Source organism: Zosterops lateralis, assembly GCF_965231275.1.
Source record: "Zosterops lateralis genome assembly, chromosome: 6".
NCBI classification, from domain to species: domain Eukaryota; kingdom Metazoa; phylum Chordata; class Aves; order Passeriformes; family Zosteropidae; genus Zosterops; species Zosterops lateralis.
Window position 1 is genome coordinate 49721590 of NC_139761.1, and position 24964 is coordinate 49746553.

General features: G+C 35.8%; 1 protein-coding gene across 5 annotated transcripts in view; it reads left to right on the forward strand.

The window, feature by feature from the left end:
* Positions 1-24964, forward strand: part of PLEKHA7 (pleckstrin homology domain containing A7) — a 160563-nt gene that overhangs the window by 120815 nt on the left and 14784 nt on the right. For all 5 annotated transcript variants that reach the window (XM_083864062.1, XM_083864059.1, XM_083864061.1 and 2 more), the window contains 10 exons: positions 1348-1526; positions 3361-3852; positions 9103-9619; positions 11660-11746; positions 13998-14051; positions 18248-18316; positions 18478-18558; positions 19392-19541; positions 20463-20564; positions 23997-24105. In XM_083864062.1, coding sequence (XP_083720188.1) covers positions 1348-1526; positions 3361-3852; positions 9103-9619; positions 11660-11746; positions 13998-14051; positions 18248-18316; positions 18478-18558; positions 19392-19541; positions 20463-20564; positions 23997-24105 — 1840 coding nt within the window. The remainder of the gene's footprint in view (positions 1-1347; positions 1527-3360; positions 3853-9102; positions 9620-11659; positions 11747-13997; positions 14052-18247; positions 18317-18477; positions 18559-19391; positions 19542-20462; positions 20565-23996; positions 24106-24964) is intronic.

A 24964-nucleotide genomic window follows, 5' to 3' on the forward strand; every position in this document is an offset into this window, starting at 1 on the left:
ACTGTAATAGCAAGCACATATTTTGCTCTTTGGAGTTGTTGATACAAGTCTCCAAGGTCATGGTAATTTGGGAAGTTCTAGGTAAACAACTGAAGTTATAACGCTTAAGAAGGGCTGCACTGGATTAAATAGAGCCTGGGTTTGTCAAAACTATTGTATTTCTGAAGCCATCTATGATTGTCTCTACAATAGTTTTTTTAAAATTTGATTTAGAATAATGAGGGTAAGAAGATTTCATCAATATAAAATGACCAATTATTTAGGCAGGACTTGCAAAATATGTTTACCCTTTAGAAACAGATGTAACCAAATTAAAATTTTGATATAATTTTTTTCCTTTTAAAAAAATCCCATGTCAGCAGTATTCAATGCTGTTAGTTTTTATATGTGATAGCAGGCTTAGTTTTATAAAAATAAGTTTAAATTATTAAATTATTATTTAATATCATTACAAGAGCCTTCAAGCAGAGTATACTGTCTTCTGGTTTTTTGGAAAGTAAGGAGATGAATCCCTGCTAATCCGAAGTGTTGCAGGACTTAATGTGACTTGGTAATATTTATACTATTGCCGATACAAATGTGGATGAGATTTGATTAAATTCAACTAGCCTTGAGGTACGAAGATATTCCATATTGATTTCAAATGGTTGAATATTGAATATATTTATAGAGAAATTTCCCAGTACCTCTAGTTTGCAGTGGAATTTCATGGAGTATTTTGGTGTGCAGAGATAATTGTCAATATTTTATGTGCTGTGATAATTCCATCAGTATTACTAACTATTATCAGTAAGTCTTGTGACTTTGCAGCTAATACGTGTTCAAGTGCACGCTTTAACAAAAAGGTCTTAACATGCATTATAATTGATTCTTAAATTAGCAGTTTAATTGCTTAAAATGTAAGGTTTTTGTCTGTGTTTTCTCTGAATAAATTTCTTAATTAAATGAGCTGGGAAAATTGACTTGCTGATGCATATCTCATTGGGAATTTCTTAAATTTGTTTAGTGTAGGGATTTCTTCAGTTTGTTTAGTATAGTATTTATGGCAAATGAAATGTATCAATTAAAAGAAAAAGAAAAAGAAAAAGAAAAGCTGAAATTTCCCACTGTGAAAATCATAAGCACTGGACTTTCAGCTTAATAGTTATAGAAAGAGGCAGAAGAATTTCAGTAAATATTGGAATGCCTTTTGAGTTTACTGCACTTACAACCCATTGTGGCAGTGTGATAATTCACCTCAAATTCAGGAAACAGTCAAGGAATCAGAAAAGTTGGTTTTTAAGTTAATTTTTGGGCGGAAAAGGTGAAAGAACTGTCTGACTTTTATTTCTTCTTGTTTTCTCCCAGGCTGTTCACACAGGTATGCGGGCATATATTTACAACAAGAACTCTGTCATTGGCTCTCAGGCAGAGCACACAGGGATGCGCACATACTACTTCAGTGCTGACACCCAGGAGGACATGAACGCCTGGATCCGGGCTATGAACCAGGCTGCTCTCATGCAAACACGCTCCTCACTGAAGAGGCAAGTTCCACTCTGAAGTTTTTTTTTTTTTTAAAAATTAACCTTATCTTACATAAATTGCACCCGTGGTGGGATCTGACACTGCATTTGTAGATATGGGCATAAAACTCTTTCATGTTTTAAAGAAATAATTATTTTTAATCTGCTTCTCTTGCAAAATAGTTAACTGATATTAATTACGAAAACCTGGTGTTCAGTATTTGTGTATGCATGTGAGTGGTGTGCCCACATTTAGTGACCTGGATTAATTTCTCTCTATATAAAATATTTTAGGAAATTTCAGGTAAAAAGTTCTGGTTTCTGGGGCAAATTCATACACCTGCACCAGCCAATTCGTAGCCTTTGGTGGAGAAAAGTAAAAGAGAAAGAACAGAAGTTTGATGAGTTGTTTCAAATAAATGAGTGTTTAGAACTAGAATTGAAGTGCTGTTAAGAGAGAAAAGAATGCTAAGGATGGGTAAATCACAAGTGTACAGAGTTAATGGATATCAACTAATTTATGCAGGTATGAACTGATAGTGAACAAATTCAGCTGTGCCAAAATGTGCTTCTAGTTTTTTTTCCTCGAATTGATGTAGCCTTCTTGATGTTTTGGCTTTGGAATATGACTCCTTCCCTAATCCTCCACGTGAAGGAAGACTGTTCTGTGAGACAACCCTGCTTTAACCACTGTGGGCTGTGAGGACTGAAATGTTACCGTGCAGGTTCTCTGAATACCTCACACAACTTTCTTCTGGCCAGTCAAATATAAGCAAAGGGTCAGCACCTCTTCCAGAGCTTTACATCTTATATGATATTGTGTTAAGACTTTCTAGATTTAATTTAAATTTCAAGAAACAAGCTGGTACCTGTTTCTTTATCTTCTTTGTAAGGACAGGAATAATTGAAAGAAAAATTGGGGAAGTCTGGCACATTAGAAATATTGATCCAATATCCTTACTCCTAAGTAGACTATTATTTTCTAATTAGACTGACATGAAAACCATTTTGCCATGACATCCTAGCCTGAATTTACTTTCCATAAAGCTTTATAGAAGCTGAACTTAATTTCAGAGGTGAGCTGCTGCCCTGAGAGCAGTGAGAACACATCACATTGTGAGAGAAAAAAAAAGTTGTTGAGAAGGTTGTTGTTATAAGGAGATGAAGAAAATTGCAAATGAAATATGTTTTGTGTCAAAAGCAACATGAAACTTTTAGAATCCTCAGACATTTTATAGTGTGTTCAAATTTTAATGTCAAGATTTCTGGTATTACTTAGGCAATAAAGTAAATAAGTAAACTAGTGTGCAATGCAGTATGGAGCAATTTTTTCTTCAACAGTAGCTCACCAATTGAAATTCCCTAGGCAATGGAACTGACTTAAATGTAGCTATTGCTCTGTCCTCTGCCAGAAGTGACTAGTCCCTGGGGCATCTACACAGATATGAAAGACTTTTTTTATATTTTGCCATGAGCAGTTGGCAGCTTAGTTTTGTTTTTTTGGCTTTCAGTTTCTTTTTTTTTTCTGTCCTTCTAGGATGGGAAGATATTTTTATATTTATAGCTTTTTTGTTCATAATGTTATGTTGAACACTTCTTTCATACAATACTAGTATTTTCAGTCATTTCTACAGATGTATATAGTAATTCTGCTTCCTTGGCAGCACAATAAAGGTAAGTTTTGTCTAACTGGGATAGCAACTGAGTTTTGCTGAGCATATTTATCATAACATGTCAAATTTATCACATTCTGCAGACGGTGATTTTGTGGGTATCCTTTGTGGAAGAGCTGCAAGACCACACCAACTTTTCACAATTAAGCAGTGTTCATTACTGACACGCATTTTCTTTTCAGGGAAACTGAAAAAGTGGATCAGCAAGCTGTTCCCCAAGTCAATCATGTGGATGCCTGCAAAGAGTGTGTGAAGGCAGAGATTACAGACACAAAAGAAAGTTATCAGAAATCAGCTGAAATGCTTGGATACGATAAGCGTGAAGAGATAAGAAGAGAAAAGGAGGAGGAGGAGCGTTACATCCACAGAAAAGGAACTCTGGAAACCAAAAAGGGAAAGGCTAAGCATGCGTCAACAGAAGCTGATTCATTATTTCCAGACTTAACGAATGTGAATGCATCGTGGTCCCAAGTAGCTCAGCCTCAACCAGCTGAGAAGAATGGAACGCTTCCTAATTCATTAAGTATGAGTGCTGGCCTAGTGGAGCAGAATGGTACTGGCTCATATAAAAGAGGGTTTGTTCCCAGAACAAATCCAGATAAGCAGTTTCAAAGGAAAAGTAACATGGCTCAAGTGGAGCACTGGGTAAAAGTCCAGAAAGGAGATACAAAAAGGTTAGTAATAGGCCCGTCTTTAACTAGATGGCCAAGTGGCATTTTCTTAAATTAAAGGAAAATGTGTGTTAGTAATACCTTTAGTGCAAATCAGAACAATATTTTACAGACAATATATAAGAAAATTTACTTTTTCCTTCAGTGCAGAATGGTATTTTTCAGGCATTTATCACCTGGGAAGGCAAATGTGAGATTGGCTTATCAAATCTCTCAAATGTTATCACAGTATTGCAAAAAGAATAAATGAGCTTAGCATGCTATTTTATTTTTCTTCTTTTAATCACTCTGGATGCTTAAAACTACTTAGAATTTGCTTAAATTTTGAAGAGCCAGAAAGTGAAGTGCAACCTTCAGTTACTTCTTATTCATATACAATTTCACAATATAAATTACAGGCAATTGTTTGTTTTCCACTTTAAAAAGTATAGAATGCTCATTACTTTCCTTCTCTCTTCTGTTGCTGTTCCAAACATCCATTCTCTCCTCTTTATCAGATCACTGCACTCAGAGTCAGTGTGTGTATCACAAATTGAAAGGTCTCCATATATTCATTTAGTTAATGAAGATGTCCTAGGATGGACTCCAGGATTCTCTTTTCCATTTTCTGTCTCTGAAAATGACATAAATAGTAACAGTAGGTGAAATGCACACTGGAATGCTTTTGTAGTTTGAAAATCTCATCATTATTTTTCTTTCAAAGTCAGATTCAATACCAGTTGGAAAAGTAAAGTGATGAATATGTGCATCTGTTCAGAATGTCACTTTGTGTCAAGTGTCAGGAAAAACAGTTGGGCTCGATGCTACTTGTGAGGATTTTTCAAATATGCTTATTCTACTGAATTAGTGTTTTATAAATCTGTTCAAATCTAATTATAGTATAAACAAACAAGAGGCATTGGCATGTGGTTTTTTAGCATGGAGAAGACGTTTTGGGAATCTTTAAAATGCTTTTCTTTTAAGTTAACGTTTGTTAATTAGGAGCCAGTAAGAAGTTTAAGACTTTGTAAGTGTGTGTGGAAGTCCATTCTTCTACTCTTTTATCTTTGAAATTACCCTTGAAGAAGCTTTCTTACTTTTTTATATTATTTAATGTTCTTTTAGAATGCTAGAGTCAATTAGCTTCCATCTTTTTTGCTTGGATATCAATCAGTACTTCCCAAAAGAATATGAGTTTAATGAAAAAAAGTACACGGTAAGTTAGTTCCTATTACACACATTGATTTTCCTGAAATAATACAGAAAATGATTGAACTAATGAGCTCATGCTTAAAAAGCTTCTGTTGATGTTTTTTACATTAGAAGTCCTGGCAGTGACAGGCTTGACTGATAGCTAAATAAGTATGGTTTTCTTCCTAATTACTCTTTGCAGTAAATTAACTTTAGGGGTGTGTATCAAGTGCAGTGTTAAGATAGTGTTGTCCCAGGTGAAGGGCTTTGTTCTAGAAGAACCAACTACCTCAGCTGGAGCTGCTAAGTATTCAGTGAAAACAAAGATAGATAGATGTATATGTATATCTGTGTGTATCTATTTCTAGATATAGCTCTATATCTGCATATGCATATCTCTAAAAATGTCTGTTTTGGCTCAGTTGACCTTGTTTTCTTTGCCTTTTCCTGACAAATGCCATTATGCTCTTTGCATTCAGAATAAATTGCATGTTACCTTCCCAAAGATACTTAGAGTCATCTTTTAATGGCACCTTCTCCTAGCCTGCTGAGGTTGCTGCAGTGTAGACAGATGATGGATAGAAGTGGAATTTTAGTTGTCAAATATCTTCCTGATTGCATGGTGTATAAATATAAGCTAGAGATGATAATTTGATTGACATTCCATTTTGATTTTAGTAAGTAGTAGTAGACCACTTAATTTTTTAAAGCTCCATGTTGGTTGTTATTCCAGCTGAAATGTTATAAATAGAGAACCTCTGAGAATTCAGAAGGCTGGATAATTCTTGAGCACAGAATGAGTACAGCTTTATTTGTTTCCTGGCTCAGGTGTGTACAGATGCAGTGCTTGCCAGCAGGTTGATTATGACAAGAAAGAACTCTTTCAGCTAAAGGGTTCACACAAAACCAGTATGACCATTTGTAGGAATGCTACCTTTTATATAGATCTTTAGACCTTTCAAACAGATGTTTTACTTCCCCTTTTAATAAAGCACTCAGTTGTGAGTTGGAAATGTTAGCTTGTCACTTTGGAGATGCACCTCACTCTGTGACCTCTCAGCTGCACTCCAGTGACACCCAGTGTAGCCATCTAATCCTACTCTTTCTCAGCAGATGGGAATACCTGCTTGGGTAAGATTCATGCCAGCCTTTCAGAGAGATCTCAAGAACTGGAAGGTTTGAAAGGAGGCTTTCAGGAGGTTTTGGGTTTGAGTAATTAAAGGTCAAGGTCAGGACCATCAAATGGCAGCTGTTAAAAAATTGTTGGGTTTTGATCTGGTTCCAGTGCCTGCATAAACCTAGTCAATGCATAATTATGAAGAATTTGCTATTTCTAACAGTTTACTTGCATTTTAAAAATATATAAATCCAATTAAGCTTAATATTTCCCCACTAGATGCAGTCATGTTGAGATACTTCCTTCCTTGCAAATAAGTGTTAAAACCTTTCTTGTTATACAGAATTTTCCGTTCCTTCCTGATTTACTTAAGGAAGAAACATTACTTGTCTTTGTTAGCTTCTCGGCATTCCCATGAATGGGCACAGTGTTTCTAATAATAGTACTTGTTGTCTTTTGAACATCTATCTTCTCTTTTTACAATGTCTTCTGTGTGGTTGCTTCCCATTGCAGACCCTGAATGATTTTCATGGCCAGTAGTCATATAATAAGACATCAGGCCATTTATTCACTCTTTAATGTCTGCTTCCCTTTTTATATTCTTTATACCTCATCATTCAAATGAGGGAGATTCTCAAGAACAGCTGCTTTTGCTCACTTTTGCTCTTAATCTCTGAGAAAGCAATAGTGCATGATCTGTTGTGGACTAATTTGGGTCATTTGGGGCATTGGTCTTTACCCAGAAGTTCATGTGTTGCCTCAAAGCCTATTTTTATATGATGCAAATTATCTCTAAGCACCTCAAACCTTGTATGGTAGAGATGCCACCAGCTTAAAGCTTGTCATCTCAGCTTGAGGTTTCTCCCTACTTCAGATACTGAGAAAACACAATGTGCCTGTATGTAGGCAGTTGCCTCCAAAGTTCAGCTCTGAATATGACTTTCCCTGTGCAATGTTACGCACATTCAACTTTGTTCTCTTTTTATAGCAGGCTGAAGTATTGCATGGAACAGGCTCAAATCAGCTGCTCCATGTACTACTTTCAAAAATAACAGTTTTTAGTTCTTCTCAGAAAAATGCATCTTTTTCTGGAAGGCAGGCATGATTCCCCTTGCCCCCAACAAAACTTATGTGGTTTTTGGTTTTGCTCCTAAAGCTGCCAGCTCTGGTGACTTCAGTGACTGCCACCAATTCCAGATGATCTCAATACTCTGGCTTTTAATGTCCAGGTAGAAAATAATCACACACAAATAGTTTGGAACATCTGTGAAGGGACTGCCTTCATGAGGTCTCTATTAAATTGGAGTATAGGAGTGGTCAAAATCTCTTCTATGTTTTTCCACAGAGAAATCTGTCTTAGCTTCATGCCTCCCTCAGATGTCCTTTTGAAACATTACCCACTCCAAGCATTCTCAGCTCTTATTGCTATCTAGAGAAAATACATTTCTACCACATGTGGAAAAAATTGGCAGTGAAGTACAAGACATTCAAAGTGCACATGATGCAATGAATTAGAGAATTAAAAGAGATTGCACTACCACTGTATGCTGGTCTTTGAGTTGCCTGTGTTCATACTACCTGCCTGCTTTTACCTTCACTCTGAAATTTTACGTAACGTAAGTTTTTGTGGTATGAGAGAGCAGAGCCTTTAGAGAATTGTAATCATCCAGGCAGTGCAGGGCAGTTATTCTGCTTGCTGGCATGAGCAATTATGTATCCTCTTGAGAGTATCTGTATTTCAAGGCAGTCCAATAGTGCCAAATCCTGCAAGTAAAAAAAGGTGGTGGCAACTACTGAGCAGCAGTTACTGGTAGCAATTCTTTCCTCCTTGCTTCAGTTACTCTTGGATGCTGAACAAAGATGGTTTTTTTCCATCCTGGCCTTTCTTTCATGTGGAATTCCTGCATTTTCCAAACCATGAGGTCTCCCTCTCATGCAGAGAGTGAAGTGATGAAAACATGCTCAGAGTTTCTTTCTTTGTGTGGCTTAGTGCTGGGGTTTTGGGTTTTTTTAGGTTTTTGGGGTTTTTTTGTGTTGATGCTTTGTAGCAAGCCTAGCAGAATGGTTTTCTCTTTGGAGATTCTGACTCAATGGGCAAATGACTGCAAGTATAAAACTTGCAGACGTTTGACTGAAGAATCAGAAATGAGACAGGCAGGCTCTTATGTATGAGGCTTTGGAAAGATTTTAACTTAAAAGCAGGAGAGGGAGCTAACTAGACTTTGTCAAAACTTCTGCCAATTCTGTTTTAACACTGCCTATTAAAATATCTAGTTTGCACAGTTTATGTGTTTTATGGGTGCAGTACTAAAGCCAGAATGTAATGCCTCTTTTTATATTCTAATTTGTCAATGACCTTTATCGTAGAAAGTCTCATGTTGCTCCAATCAGTAGAACCAGTAGCATTAGGTGAAAGTAAATCATACAGACCTGGGGACTTTGACTTTCTTACCATTTTCTTTCTTTTTGCTTCATTCACATGAACAAAAACTATCTCAGATATTCTGGGATTGGTGAGATTTCTTCTTGCTTTTAAAGATATTTATAATGAACATGCATTTGTTTTCGTAAACTGCACCACCTAGTGGTGAGCACGCTTCCTGTGAAAGGAGTATTTTAATTTACAGACTCACTCGATAAACATGACAATAACTCATTTCTTCACGTTCTTGACTTTCTTTTTAGTTTAAATACGTAATTCTGCCGTTCCTTAAGTTTGTTTCTAGTAGTTCATACTAAGTTAAACACTAAATTAAAATCCTGTATTTATACAGTGTAGGATAGATGTGTGCAGGATTGATGTCATTAATATTGCTCTGTTAATATTTCTGTAAATTCTTTTAAGATGTCTGTTAGATGTCTTGTAGCTCCTATACCTATGTCATTAGAGGTGTTTTTTTTATCAGTCACTCCCACTCATCAGTGTGTGCTAAAATTTACTCTTTTCTTCTCCTTTTTTTTTACAGCCTTGCTTCTGATCAGACTCTTACACGTCAGGGTCCCAATCCTCCTTTTCCTGAAAACTATCACACTTTGCCAAAGAATACCAGGCAGCCTTCAGGGAGCTCACCACCACCAAACCGCAATTTGCCCAGCGACTACAAATATGCACAGGATCGTGTAAGCCACTTGAAGATGTCCCAGGAGGAAAGGAAAGCAAATAAAGATGGAACTGTTTGGCAGCTCTATGAGTGGCAGCAGAGACAGCAGTTCAAACATGGCAGCCCCACGGCCCCGCTTTATGTAGGTTCTTCAGACTTTATTGATCGTGCCAAGTCAAAAAGTTCATTAGATGTTCCACGATCAATATCTGTTCCTCCCTCTCCGTCTGATATTCCTCCACCTGGACCTCCAAAAAACTTTCTCCCACGGAGACCACATACTCCTGCAGAAAGGCTCACAGTTAAACCATCTGATGAGAGACAGACTGTGGATGTTCCTTTTGCTGGATCCCCCAGGAAGATACGGAATCGTGCTGTAAAGGTTTGTGTCCATTTCACTGATTACAGACAATTTACATGTGGTGTCATGCACAGGGAGTTTATTTAGTCGTGGTTCATTGCATGCTTCCTCGTGTGTGAAAGATGATGTAAGTTGTAAAAACTAATACAAGGAATAATTTTCTTCTCAAGCTCTTGCCATTCTGATCAGGTTCATTAACTTTTGTTGGTTAGGAAAGGAAAATTGGTGGCACATCACTTAGGTTTGGAATACTTTTAATAAAAAACTGGAAGGCATATGCTTCCATGCATGAAGTATACAAATGCTAGTATTTTAATATAGAGAGTATGAAGGCAAAAATATAAAACTCAGCAGGATGGAATCTTCCTTGATTATTTATTTTTGCTTGTAGCTTTGTGATTGCCATGCCTACTTTCTCTTCATGTTTTGCTGTTGTAGTTAGTCTTACAGCTGATTCTGTTTTTAGTTACATCATTATTATTATTGTTATTATTGTTACTGCAAAATACATCATTTTTCATGCATTTAATAGTTCAGGTCCATTGCAGAGTCTAAACAAAACAAAATAGTTTTGGGCTAAACAAAACCAAATAGTGTTGGTCTGAAACTTCAAACTTCTGCACAGTTTCAGTGTGGATTTTTTTGGAGGGACTCATGTACCCTCTTATCCAGAGGTAACAGGTTTCACCCTTCAGCACTCCAAATGGCTCTCCTTGCCTAAGGAATTTGGGGAAATTTGTGTTGAATCAATGAAGGATTGACTTGTCTTGGTCAGTCTGGAATAATTGGTATTGAAAGCCTCTGTATTCACTTAATTATTTGACCTTAGTCAAGGACTCTGGTAGGGAAAGTGTTTGCAAAGAGAGACTTGTAAATCCAGATACCCAGTGTGGCTTTAGGACCATAACTTTAGGCTGCTGCTTCATGCACAGTTCAGATCTTTTTCCTGGTGTATATATGGTGTAGCTGTTTGGTGTCTTTCAGCATTTATAGGTTCATAATATTCTGTCAGAGTGTGAAATAGTCTAGTGGTTTGCAGCACTGGAAATTGATTTTTTTTAACTCATTATATTCTACCACACATTGGTTTCTCCATACATAAGTTGAACGAGCATTACATCCTTACAAAGGCATGTACAGCAGTCTTTTCCTTTCCTGTCCAATGTAACTGAAGAAATTTTAAGCTCTTTTTATGGCATCCTGGCTTCACCAATATTGGGAAATAGAATTCCTCATAATTAAAACTTCTCTCTGGAACTTCTGTGAAAGTTTGTAGAGAAAAATGCTCACATTTTTCTATGTAAACACACAGCGTCATTCTACATTTAAACGTGCGTGTCTGCATAAATCTGTGATACTCCATGCTCCCTGTACTGCTTTATTAAATTCCATCCAGTTGCACTTAAGAAAAATCAAGGCAGGGAGGCAAAACAAAATGGCATTCAGTGAAATTGAGAGACGGGAATAAAAATAAATTGTGAGACATTTAGTCTGCCTTGAAGAAAGCCATAGAAGTTTGGCTTTAAGAGAAAGATGAAAGAATGAGTGTGCAGTAGGCTTTCTTATAGTAAGCAGAAAGGGGCATATGAAGGATGATTATTAAAAAAACCCTTGGTATTGATGGAAGCCATTGCCACAAGGTGTCAGTCATGTCAGTAGCTTCATGTTCTCTGGCTAAAAGAGAGCATTCACAGTTGTTCCTATGTGCAGTACAAGCCTGCTGTCAGAGGGCATCATCCAAGCAAACCTTTTTTTGGGAGACATTGGGGGGTGGGGGGAACTTAATGAACTTTTTTTTTATTTGCTGGAAGCTACATTGCACATTCTGCTGAAGCATCTCATGCTGCTGCTCTGCCCAGCATCGCAGGTGCTGAATTTGCATTTGTTCATTCATAAGTTTTTGATCATCAAAGGATGGGGCTGGCCCGTGAGTGTTACCCTGATCTGAGCACGCCATGAATTCAAACAGAAAACCTGTGGCAGAGGTGCAGACTGAAGTTGCCCTCAGGTGCAACACAGCTGCCACTTGACACAGTCCTTACATGCTGTGGCTTCTTGCAGAGCTCCACTCACCTGGACCGGCGCTCCATGCCTGCCATGGGCTACATGACACACACGGTGAGCGCGCCCAGCCTGCACGGCAAGTCGGTAAGTGCAGAGCACGGCTCCTCCTGTGTCCTCGCACTAGTGCAGCTCAGCCTTAAAACCCACAGTCTTTAATATTAACTTTGTTAGTTAAAGCATAAGTAACTCGAATGAGAACTTAATCTTAACCCAGCAAAGCCTATAGGACTTTTGCCTTTGTCTGCAGCATGAACAGGGGTGAGCTGTCTGTTATTACAGGATTCAAGTTTTATTATGTTTATTTGATCAAATGCAGAGTTAATTAAATAATTGCTTAGTCATGTCAAGTAACTGCTTTCTGGGCACTGAGGTGAAAAATGTAATTATAGTTCCTCTCCCTGAAGACTGCTAATTTCCTCTTTACAATGTGTCTAAATACCTGCAGCCTGAAGAGCTAACATTGCTTCTCATTCGATTAAGGAGACATCAGGCTAAGTTGGCTAGTATAAGAAATTACACAATCGCTCAGTTACTGCAGCACTTGCCAACTAATTCCACCTATCAGGTCAGCTGCTGCGTGGCTCATCTGTGACATTTTGTGACTCTGCAAATGCTTCATTGGTGGCATGCTTGAGTCTGTGCTTCCTTGCCCATTCTTTGGTATTCTACAGTGCCCAGGTTGTTTGCGGTTTTTCTTTGCTTACTGTATCTGCTATAAAAGATGAGCGTTTTTTAAGTTACAGGGCGTCAGTGCATCTGTTTCAAAGTGTCTACTTTCCTTTTTATACTGTGTATTTATACTATTTCTGAAAATGCTGCATCTTCAGAAATGTGGGTTAAAATACCGTATCAGTTCATTCTAAAGCAAAACCATTTCTCTGTGCTGCTTTCATGATGGGGTTGGCTCCCTGTGCCACGTGCTGCATCACCTGCAAATTGAAATGCATCAGCCAGTCTGTACATTCATATGAGCTTGTAACTGTGTCAGTTCTGCAGGTGAACATTGGTTTGTAAAAGCTCAGGAGCATCTTGGATCATCAGTGGTGCTCTTGATTGCACTGGTGTTATGAAGCTTGTAAATGTGAAATCAAACAGAAATGTACTCGCAGAGCTCTCCGGTTCCTATTAGAGCCTCAAAAATGGAGCCACCTGGGAGTAAAATCTGGTGACTCTTCTTGGAATTGGTGAAGGCTTTGGCCCAAAACGAAAGCGATTTTTTTGAATTGAAGAAGTTTCATTTCCCAATTACCTCACCTACAGAACAATTGCGCTAAGATGGGTGGTAATAACAGGGATTTTTCAAAAATGGGCAGACTTTCTAGTCAAGTCCTTAGCCAGTCTTACCAGCTGATCTGACAAGAATTGTAAGTGAACACCTCTAAAGAAATGCAAGTGTGATCTATTGATTTTATGGCATAAAGGGTTTTTCTTTTCTTTTTCTAACTACACATTCTCATTGGCTCAAAACTTGAGAAAAGGTATAGTTGTGTTTTTCTTTTATTCCGAAGGATATATATATATTCAGGATATGAAATGCTGACAAAATAGCAGTTAAAATTCTAGGAAGTTTTGGGCATTTTGGCTAACTATAAGTAGCACGTTTGCAACAGTTAAACTTTATTTTGTATTTCAAGTATCTCCTTTCAAGAGAGGAGAAATAACTTTGTTATGACTTCTGTGCATGTTTTCCTTGAAGGGACTGTAATAAAGTGGTTGCTATATGAGTGTAACTATAAAATTAAGCTGATAGCAATTACAGGTGAGGCAATGAAAAATAAGAATCAACTTGAATGCTGTTACTTAAAAGACAAAATTGATTGTCTAATCATATAAGTGTGATATTTTTCAGAATTTTATTCACAAAACTTCTTTCATACTTTCCCTGAATAAAAGAATTAGTATCTTAAAATGTGTATGAATTGTGATAAAAAGTATTCAAATAATATATTATGTCTTCTAGTTACATCTGACATTCAGTCACACCACTGTAACTTTTTCAGTGAAGGGCTAGCCAGCGCAAATTGATCTTGAAAAAATAGTTTTTTGAACATGTATTGTTTCAGGTAGTTCTGTGTCCTATTAGAGCGGGAAACAAAAATCTAGATGTTTGGGCGGGGGTAATGAGGTAGTAATACTCTAGGGAAATATTTTGCCCATTTTTTAGCTGTAAATAGCAATACGCTGGTGGAGCAAATGTGCTTTATTTATGTCCTCCTACTCTGTTATTTTGTTCTCTATTCCATCTGTTTTTTTGTATGTAGCAAATCAAACTATTCTGAAATGGTTTCAAACATTCAAATATATTGGTTTCTTTCCCTATGTACTTAACCTGAAGGCGGATGACACTTACATCCAGTTGAAAAAGGATCTGGAGTATTTGGATCTAAAGGTAAGATTTTAGATGAGTCTACTTATTTTTTTTTTTTCAACCCAGTTGTTTTTCTTGTATCATCTTTGTATTGCGAATGTTAAAGTAACTTTCTAGTCTGAGATGGAAACTGTCTCTTGCCTGTGTTGTCCTTAAAGTATTGAGTGTCTTTTCAGTTGTGACTATACATTTAAAGTGCAAACTGGAAAATGTGATTGCTTTAGTTTGTAAGAATGACTTTTGTTACTGGTACTGTGAGGAATGATATGTGGGTTTAGTGAAATCAGATAAAAAACAGATTGAAAATGTTTCTCTGCTGTAGCATTAATACCAATATGAAGCCAACACCTCTAAGTTAAAACTTGTGTTCTCTTAATCCAGCTTTTCCCCTTTAAATCTTCTTAAACTGACTTTTCCCTTATTTGTATAATGTGCCATATGTTCTTGTGAAAATGTGATTAATTAGCACTGTCATTGTTTTCATGTTATTACAGCTAAAAGATTTCAAGTGCACCCATTCATCCATCCATCTGTACATAGGGTCTGATCAAGTAATGTCAGGAGCTATTTCTTTTTAACAAATAATTAAATATGATACTGAGGCTCCTATCATGTGTCTAAATGACTTCTGTATCTGATACACTTGATGATTGGCAATTTGAAAGCAAATCTAGAATTCTTAATATCAGGTTTTGAAGGGAAAAAACCTAGAAAAAAGATACAATTTTTTGCTTAGCAAAGTAATTTCCACTTTCTATAGTATGTAGGATGTCTTGCCATATAGAAATTATGTGGTGTTCCTTGAAAATCAAGGTGAAGGGAAATTTGACACCTTGTTTTCTGTCTGGTTTGTATGTACAGAGCTCCCTGATGCCATGGGGTGTTTGCTGCCTGTGAGCTGACTGCACTTATGAGTATTTCAGTCTTATCTGATGTTTAAATTCCTGAATATATAACCAAATATATAAGTGGGAAATACTAGTAAACATACTATGCATACATATAGTACCATATAAAAAATATACATGTATGTATAATATAAATATGTCTATGTATAATATATAGTATTTAGCATATAATATAGGTGAGGTATATGTAGTCTAAACTGTTGGAATCATTAATATACAAATTTAAAATGGGTTGGACACATTTCCTTTTAAGCCTTGTCCTTGATCTGTTTGTGGCTTTTCCAAGTGTAACTGCAGCCCAAGCCATCAGATGAATTTTATGACAAATTACAGTTTTAAAAGTCCTACAAGGTGAGAGATTGTTAATAATTATAGTGTTTTGTCCATTATAAAACACAGTAATTTTCACAGTTGAAATGACCACAGGTCAAGCTTCTGAGAATGTGATATGCTTAGGAAAAATATTAGAAGGGGTTCTAATGGATTCTGTCCAGATTAATTTGTTGGAGTCTGGAACACAAGGAGATATTTGGTCTCTCAGGAGCTCCCCTTCTGTCTTCCTGCTCCCTGTAGCACCTACAAAAGCAGCCAGAAAGAAAAATGTATGGGGGCACCTGATACGTCTGTGAAAAGAAACTTAATGCCAGTTGGTCCTGTTTGAAAATCTTGACACTCAAAATGTCAAGTGTGTTTCCAAAAGAATGATGTAAATTTTTAAAACGGGCGTTTCTTAATAACCTTCTTTCAGTCGTGGTCAAGAAATGTAAAACTTCTGGTCAGGTTGCTGAGAGATTAAAGAGACCACGTGAAATTCAAGAAGGTGTCCTTGTATTGGTTACATTTGTGTTTTGCCACTAAACGTAGCAATGTTTTGATTTGTGATATGAGGCAAAAAGAAGAGTGCACTGCATGAAACTAAGGAAATGATACAGATTTTAGTTACAGCAAATTCCCAGGTAATGGTATGTAATATCTTCCATTTAAAACACTGGAGACTTAGAAAGCCAGTTAGTTCAAGTCACTCTTTTGGCTTCACTGGGCTTTGAATTGGACCCACCCTGACTAAACAATTTCAATTAGGACTGAACATTTTGGAACTGGAGTTAAACTTTTGCCTTTTTGCTAAATCCATTATTTCTGAAGTTCTTAGAGGTTTTGAAATAGAACTTCTCAACATGAAATTGTGATTGAGCAATTAACTGCAAACTGCTGAGGTGTGACCTGAGAGTGTGTGATCACTGCTGCTCATGGAGTGTTGAGTTGTGACATTTGGGGGTTTAAATCTTGACGTCTGTAACAAGCTGTGACTAAACTTTTGTTTGAAACAGATAGAAAATAATGGACCTCTGATCAACATGATATACAAAGTGCTAAAGAACTCAGCACAAGGGTTACTATCCAGTATACATGTAAGACTGCTTGCATTGAAATGTGCTCATCCCATCGCTTTTTCAATTAGCAGTCGGTGTTCTGGCTTTTACAGGTGTTTTTTGGTACACAATAGTGCTTTCTGTAAGATTTTTTTTTACTTCCCTTTGTTTTTTCCCCTTCTTTTGGAGTCTGTATGCAAAATTATGGCTGACCTCAGTGTTTGGTTTCATTTTATCATGTTTTGAAAATGAATGTGTCAAGCAGTGACTCCTGTGTGAAATTTTGAAAATGTGAAAGCATGCTCAATCTTCATTATGTTGTCATGTTGACTGCTTGATAGTTAACAAATTCCTTACAGTTCTGATTATGTAATTTAAAGTATCCCCAGATTCTGTAGATTTGTTTCTATATTAATTCAAAACAATATATTGTTTTGAAAAAGGCTTTTACATTATCTTAGCTTGCAGGTAATTAAATATGCAGAATTATTTCTTTTGATATGCTAGTATTTTATGTTTATATTTAATTAAATGTTACAATTATATATAGGATCTAGCATTTAAGTAATTTCATTAATACTTTTGAAAGGTAGTTTTTTTTTTCTTCTATACAGCATGTAATTGTTGAAGGAAAGAAAAAATGGAAAGCTTCTAGAGGCAATAAATACTATTGTTTGTGATGGTGGTGAAGTAATGTTTCACCACACAAAGGTACATGAGAAGTCTTTAAATAGAGTCTCCCACTAGAGGAGAAAAGACAATATTTACCTCACTTAGAGTAATATTTAATTACTTTTAAAAAGCTAATATCATCCTGCAGGTGACTTTAAGGTTAGTAAGTAAAATATGTAGCTTCAAGTCTGGAGATTGCCAGTTGGTAAAAAAAGCCAACTGCCTCTTTATACCCCTCCTACCTCACTAAAAAAGTGAACAGCTTCAGCTTTTGTATCAAAATCTCTCATAGTACTAAAGACATTATTGAAGCAAATTTTTCTTCATAAACTTTTGCCTGTATATGAATAAGAATATGGTGTATATGAATACTACTAATCACCAGGTGGTCTTGTGGTAAGATAGTATTTGCTCTAATGAATCTTAAAAAGTGTTCTAAAGAGGTGATATTAAATCATTAGAATTTAAAGCTTTTAAAAAGTGTATTATTTACAAGCTGTATTATATTACTCTTTCCTTAACCTCATTTATTCACAAAGAGGTTCCTGTGTAGAGCAAATAATAAACATTTCTACAGACACGGACATGCCTTAATTTTTAAGGTTGATGTGGAGGTGGAAAGTAGAGTTGAGTATTGTTTCAGTACTGATTCTAAACCTGTGTTATGTGAGAAAATAATCTCACCAGAAATGGAATATACAACCTGTGATTTATGGAATGAGAGATTTGGTACATGACAGCTGCATCAAAATAGATTAATTACGTTTAATTCCACTATAGCATTTTTATAACAGTCTGTCTTTAGTAAAATCCACCGTGTGCTGAGGAAGATACTGTCCTTTGTAGAGTGAAGCACTTGCCAAAAGTTGTACTTTTAGTCATTAATGAATGCTGTTACTGTTGCAGCCATCCGTTTAAATTCCAGTCCTTCAGCTTCCAGAAAGCTATTAGAGGAGGACTGTTAAAATTACTAGATTTTGCAGGAAAATGACTTTTGTAACCATAGAGAGGTGTGATTATGCTGTTTTGTACAGAATTCCAAGCTGCTGGAAGAGTTACTGAATAACCTAATATAACTAGTGTAATCCCTTTTGTTAACGCTTCTCAAAAACTAAAGCCAGATTTGAAAAAACTTGTATCCAAAATGTTATGTTTTTTTCTTAATTAAAAGTGAATATTTAACAAAAGTTTTCTTTTCACTGCTGAAGCATAATTAGGTTTTAGTTTGCAGCAAATTTCTCACATTTTGAAAATCTGTTCCTCTTAGGTGACAGGACGTGACACATTGAAAGAAAGAAGTACAAAACCTGTCAAGATTGCAGAAAGTGATATTGATGTAAGTATCAAACACCAGCACCTCTTGCACTGATTTATCTATTTGTGTTGTACAATTACATGATCATTATCATGCTCCTTGGGTTGAAATATTACAAGTGGATATTTTTCTGCTTGGTTTTTTACATCTAACCTTATGTATGTATATGATTTCATTTCCAGGTGAAACTAAGTGTTTTCTGTGAGCAGGACAGAATTCTGCAGGACTTGGAGGACAAACTAAGAGCCCTTAAGGAAAATAAAGTAAGTAGATTAAAAAGGGCTTAGTAAAATAAAATAGCAACTTTTATCTAATCATAATATATAAAATAGGAAATGATAAAGAAATTATTGAATTAATGGATGCTGATTGCACTACAGTGTGTATATACTTCTGTGATAACAGGAATTGGGTTTTATTTTAGGATTGAGTACCCATTCTACAGAAAACATGTTTTTGAAAGTGAACATTTTTGAACCCATCTACTTCACTGCCTGTGAGCTATACCTGTCAGTAAATTAAGGTGCTTCAGAAAAAAAATGTATTCTAAAATAAGAGTACTTTTCAGGTGACTATTGCAGAAGAGCTACTGTGCAAAATTAATTCCATGTTACTTACTCCTGACTAAATGAATTGGGCCTGTTTCATGTTTTACATAATATTTGAAACCCTCTCATGACTGTTTCACCCACAGCAGTGAATGAAAACCTTTCCTTAAACAAACAGCTCATGCTGGGCTGTGGTAGGGCTGTCATAGTTCTATACTGCTTAAGAGAATTTTTCTGAAACTGTAAATTATTCTTTTGTACAGTGTATAAACAGAAAAATTCCCCTCTCACTGCTTTGTGTTTTCAACGGTTTTGGCTGCTTAATGGGAAGATTTAATAGAAAATATCAGATAATTTTGAATACAATAGGTAATTAAGGCTCTTGCAGTTTTTGTTTATGTTTGAGTCTCCAAAACAGGAGGCCAATCCCAACCTCTGTTGGTTTAGAGGGAAGACTTGGGGCATGGAAAACACCTTTCATATTCCTGCAAGTAGATGCATAAATTTCCATGTAAATGTTGTAAACTTACTCCTGTCTTCTTTGTTAGGATCAGCTGGAGTCTGTTTTGGAGGTTTTACACAGGCAGATGGATCAGTACAAAGACCAACCACAACATGCAGACAAAATATCTTATCAGCAGAGACTTTTGCAAGAGGACCTTATACATATTCGAGCTGAAATATCCAAAGTTTCAACGGTACGTGTTTTTAGTTGCTTCAAGAAAACCGTAATTAAAATCCCAGTTAGACAAAATTTGTATTGGTCATTGGATAGAGGAGTTAAGACCTGGTCTGGACAGTTTTGGTTAAGGTACAGGATACTCAACCAGACAAAAAAAATTCAACAATCTCTTCAGCTTTACTGTTCAATGCCTGCCTCCCACCTCCCCAAACCAAACAAAAACCCCTAACCTTTTCACTGTCTTTATATTTTAAGTGTGGGCTTAAATTACAAGTCTTTCAGCTATATATAAATGATATATATAATTATAAATATAAATGTGATTCCAGGATGTTTTTCCAGGGTAAAAGGAATTGGAAAAAAATCTGTTGATATTTCAGTAAAAATTTACCGTTCATATTATAGCTTAGTAAAATTCAAATGTAATTTAATGTTGTTTTCACTCTCTTATTACTATCTCTTCATGAATATGAAACTAGCTCTTTGTAAGACTGTTTCTACAATTGCATGAACATCTTCCCTATAGTGAGGTCTGATCACTAAAATGGCAATATTATTTAAATGTATCTAGTCAGTTTGCATCTGTTGAAAATGTATGACTTTCACAGTCAGCATTTGAAATGTATTTGTGGGCTTAAATAGCAAGTCGCTGTAAAAAGGGCTGTTCTGGTGCAGAGATTCTGCTACATGCCAATTTGGTTTTGTGTCAGGAAGCTGGCCAGAGTTTTTTAACTATAGGTTCTTGACTTGATTGTGCAAGCTATCAAGTGTTTTCAGGTGTATAATCCAGTCTAAGCAACAGTTTAGACTAAAAAGGACTCTTTATTTCTTTTTATAATAGAACAACAGTAACTTCAAAACACTTTGGTGCTCAATTAGAGAATGGAAAAGTGGTTTTGAAGTTAGCACTGTATTAGAGTATTCTTTCTGTTAACAGGAAATGGAAAATGCCTGGAATGAGTATCTGAAATTAGAAAAGGATGTGAGCCAGCTAAAAAAAGCCTTACAGGAGCAGATGAACAGTTCATTGGTATCTCAGGTGAGTCCATTTCCAGACCCTGTAAATAGTTAGAGGATGATTTAGTCTGAACTTGAGGTTACCATTTCGTAAGAGAAATTTTCTCTGTCATTTTTGCAGTGCGCTCAGCTGCCGTGTAATTTGGTTTGCAGAGTTCAGGCACTGTAGCAGCATGGCTGTGCAGTGAAAAAAACCCACTACATTGTCTTGCAGCACATGCCACAGTTTCTCATAAGTTGTTTATGCAAATTTGTCATTATTTTATTACGTTTTTATTACATGCTGACATCTTGACATTGAGAATGTATTTAATTTATAAGACTGTGCAGGACTTCTTAGTCTTCCATTTATTTGATCTGACATTGTTGGCTTCTTTATCCATTTTTAAGAACATCAGTCACTGGTTGTTATTGTCATTACTTGTTCTTTGTCATGTTCTTCTATTTATGGGAGATTCATCTCTGCAGATTGTTTTGTGAAGTGGAATAAGTGTTTAACAGCCACCAGTAATTGAAAGGCATCTCAGTTTTAAATCAATTATTCAGTTTCAGATTTTAAACAGAAGCTTTGTTTGAAGCTCAGTTTTTTTTTTTTTTTTTTTTTTGGTGAAATGGTTGTGGAATACCAGATTATTTCTGCATACCTGCTTACAACTGGTGACTTTATTCTCAGGGAACACTGGGTTATTTTTCCTTTGTGGGAACAGAACACAAAGAACACAGTTAATGTATACATTTTTCTCAAATCTTAGTCTACTTTTCCAAATATCCTGGACCAAAAGAGCTCACTTGTTAATTTTTTTAGCTTTTTTATTTGCAGTTAGTATCTGATCAGATATAATTTGAAGCCTGTTTATTTTCATTATTAATGAATAAATGTTCCGTATCAAAGCAAGAGTTGTAAAACCTTTTTTGATTGCATCAGTCTTCAAAGCACATTTACTTTTAATTTTGGGATGTGAGGAACTGACTCAGTTTCTGGAATCAGAATATGTAATTGAGCTCAGCTGTAGAAAATATTTTAAAGAAAAAATCCCAGGGGAGTATTAGAATAAAATGGTGCTTGTATGAAATTACTTAGTTTAACAAAGACAAATTGCACCTTTAAACAAAATATACCTTTTTAGACTACTTTGAGATAAAATTTCCAGTTAGGTGTTAAACATGCTTAAAAATACTGGATGTGTGGCATGGGATTCACCAATACATATGGAAAGGAATGTGGTTTGCACAGAAAAAAATGTTAATTCAGTTTGATTATGATCTCATATCACATAAGTGATTAATTATAAATACACACACAGCCATAAGCACGTTATCATTTGTATGTGTGTATACTTTTATATATCTGTGAATATAAGTATGCACAGATATGTTTGGTTAAGTTTTAGAAAAAATGTTTCTGACTACCTATTTTGGAGATTCTAAGGGGAACTGATGTTTTCAGAAAGTACTGAATAATCTAAAGAAACTCTATTCCTTCGAAGAAGTCTAACTTGAAGTACCCATAATAGAATTTTTTTGATCTCTGCCCAAGGGCATGTAGACTCAAGATTGTTTATCTAGCATTTTCCAATAGCACTAAATTAATACATACTGTATTTTTAAAAAAATGCAGTCTTCGTGGAATATTATTAAAAATTCAGTAAATTTGCAGGCTCAAGTTGCTGTAGAAGACCACTGATGTTGTTTCTATGTAGCATTAATTAAGAGGTTAAAACCTAAATGTTTAAGCAGCTTGGTCAGAGTAAATCTTGCTTTTTAAAATGTAGCTTTAATTGTCTTTTGCTTAAGGGTTGGGGAGGATTTGGGCATGCTGAATTTAACTGAGATGGGTTATTTTATCAGTGATAACTTCTTAGTTGGTTAGTGTTTCTCCTCTGATTTTATGGCATTCTAAATTATATTTCTGTTTGAAGGAAGTTAGAGAAATAAAATTTTCTCTCCAAGTTACCTTTTCATGCTTGCCAATAAATTATATTTATACTCTTCTGTAATCTTGGCTTTCATAATTTTAAAATTAATTAATCTGCTTATCGTTCAGCCTGGGTCCACTTTAGATCTAAAATATTCTCTTCACATCAATATTTAAGTAATGGGAAGAAATAATATTAAAAGATCTGACTTTTCTACATTGCTAATCAAACACTTTCTGAGTGGTTTCTGAAGCAGGATGTTCAGTGCAACATACTGTTTTTTTCACCAGTTCTGAGGCTTGATTATTGTAAATCCATCATTTGGTTCCTTGTAATATGATTAATCTCAGAAAAATGAAATGAAATGTGCAAATTTATAGTTTGTGTCCTGACAATCTTTCAAAATATGTCCTATCTATCGAGTGAGTTTACTACAGGCAAATAACATTCTCCATCATTTAAATGTTTGTGTTCTTGGCACCCTGTTTGCTGATCTGTAACCTGGCTGAACATATTTCCTGATTTAAGACAGAAAGTGGAAAGCAATTTATATGCCTTCCTTAGCTCTATGAGGTGTAACAGCTTTTACTGAAGGTTTTTTTCCACCCTCAGCCTTATAGGATTAATTAGTAGCTATTTTGCAGCTCAGGGCAAGTGATGAATTTCTGGAGTTCTTGAGCAGTTTGTAAGCAATTCTTAACATAAGTGTTTCACTGCCTTCGCTTTCTTTAATAGTATTGGTTTTACTAAGTTTATTCTTGATGCAAATTTTTGAAATCAGGGTTACCAGGCTTTAATTAATTAGATGACAGCAGCTGTTTAAGATGATTGGAATGATTGAAATAGTGGCTGCAGGAGCCAGGCTGTGAGATGCAGCTCAAGGCAAAGTCCAGTCTGTAGACAAAGCTTCCCTTCCTTTCTTTCTTTCCTCCTGGAAAGCCTTGGTAAAGCAAACAGGATGCAAGATGAGACCAAGTCCTGGAGCAGCAGCAATATATTGTTTTAACCTGTAATACATCATGGCAAGTAGGCTTAACAACTCAAATATAAGCAGAAATTAAAATTGTCAGCACTTCTGAGTTTGGTTTTTGCTTTTTAATACTAGATATTTCCCCTAAATGTAATAAGATATTTTGTAAGGCTGCTTTAGCAGTCTTAAGTTTGATAGGTGTAGGACTTAAGAACAAAGTTCAAGTTAAAAGGTTCATTTTATATAGAACATTAAACTATGTTTTTGTAGCTGAACAATATTCTATAAAAATAGAGATTGTCTCTTTTCCCCTGTTTTCCATAGGAAGTCTTCCAAGAGTCAGAAAATGCTCTAATAAATTTTATGGACAAGATGTGCCTGTTGGTGTTGTGTCTTTTAATTTTTATTTTAAAATAATTATTTAACTAATTCCTAAACTCCTAAATTTTCGTGTAAGTTCTGAATTTATAGTTTTTGTGAAAGTGTAGTATTTCCTCCCAAAAGAAGGCCCGTAATAAATCAAAACTGAGGTATAATTGATTTTTTTTTCTTTTACTACAAACAATAGGAGAAAACACAAATACAAAAAGACTTGTGGAGAATTGAAGATGTTACAGCTGGCTTGAGTGCAAATAAAGCAAACTACAAAACCATAGTAGAGTCTATAAAGAATCCAGGTAAGCAGAACAAGATGAAAAAAAAATATATATACCAATGCAGCTGAGTCTTTGAGTCTGTGCAAATAATCTGGAAGTTTGTTTTGCTGCAGAAAATGCAGTTAATTCTGCTATTGGATGTGTCAGAAATCTTCGTTCATTGAGCATGTTAGCTTGGTGTTTCTTTGCTTGAGGTGACAAAAAGGTTTTTTGTTGTTTGTTTTCACATACCGATGGTGGTAAAATGTAACAAGCCATAAAAAAAGGGAACAACAATAACAATAATGGGCTAAATTGTTCAAGTTGCAGAAGAGGTTTCTGTCATGCCAGGCCCTTACCAGTGTAGTGTCCTGCATCCTGTCCAGGAGCTTTTCTCTGTGGTTTTATTGTTGGTCTGTTGTTTTTTTTTTTTTCCTTGGATGCAGCCCAGCTGCCCTTGCCTTTCCCCTCCGTGTTCAGGCAGGTTTTTGGTGGGCAGAACAACATCAGCTCTGAAGGAGAGGAAAGGAAAGTGTGTGTGGTCTGCATTGCAGTGGCTTTATTACATTTCAAAGATAGGACCTGATGTGTTGGGATAGCAAGAGACTGTTAACACCTACTGCAAAATTCACTTTGTATTTAAAGTATCTTTCCTCACCTTTGGGATACAGAGATAAAATAGTTCTGAGATGGTCTCGATCTGTAGGCAACTTCAGGAATCTATGGCATGGGGCCAGATGCAGTTTATGGACAGATTTCATATGACTCCAAGGCTTTCCTTTCCTTTGCTCCTAGTGTGCTCCACCAGAAATTTTACAGGATGATACTGAACCGAGTGGTTTTACTTTTGGCCTGAAAGACTTGCTGGATCCTCATCAAGAAATGTGTTTTGTCTATTTTT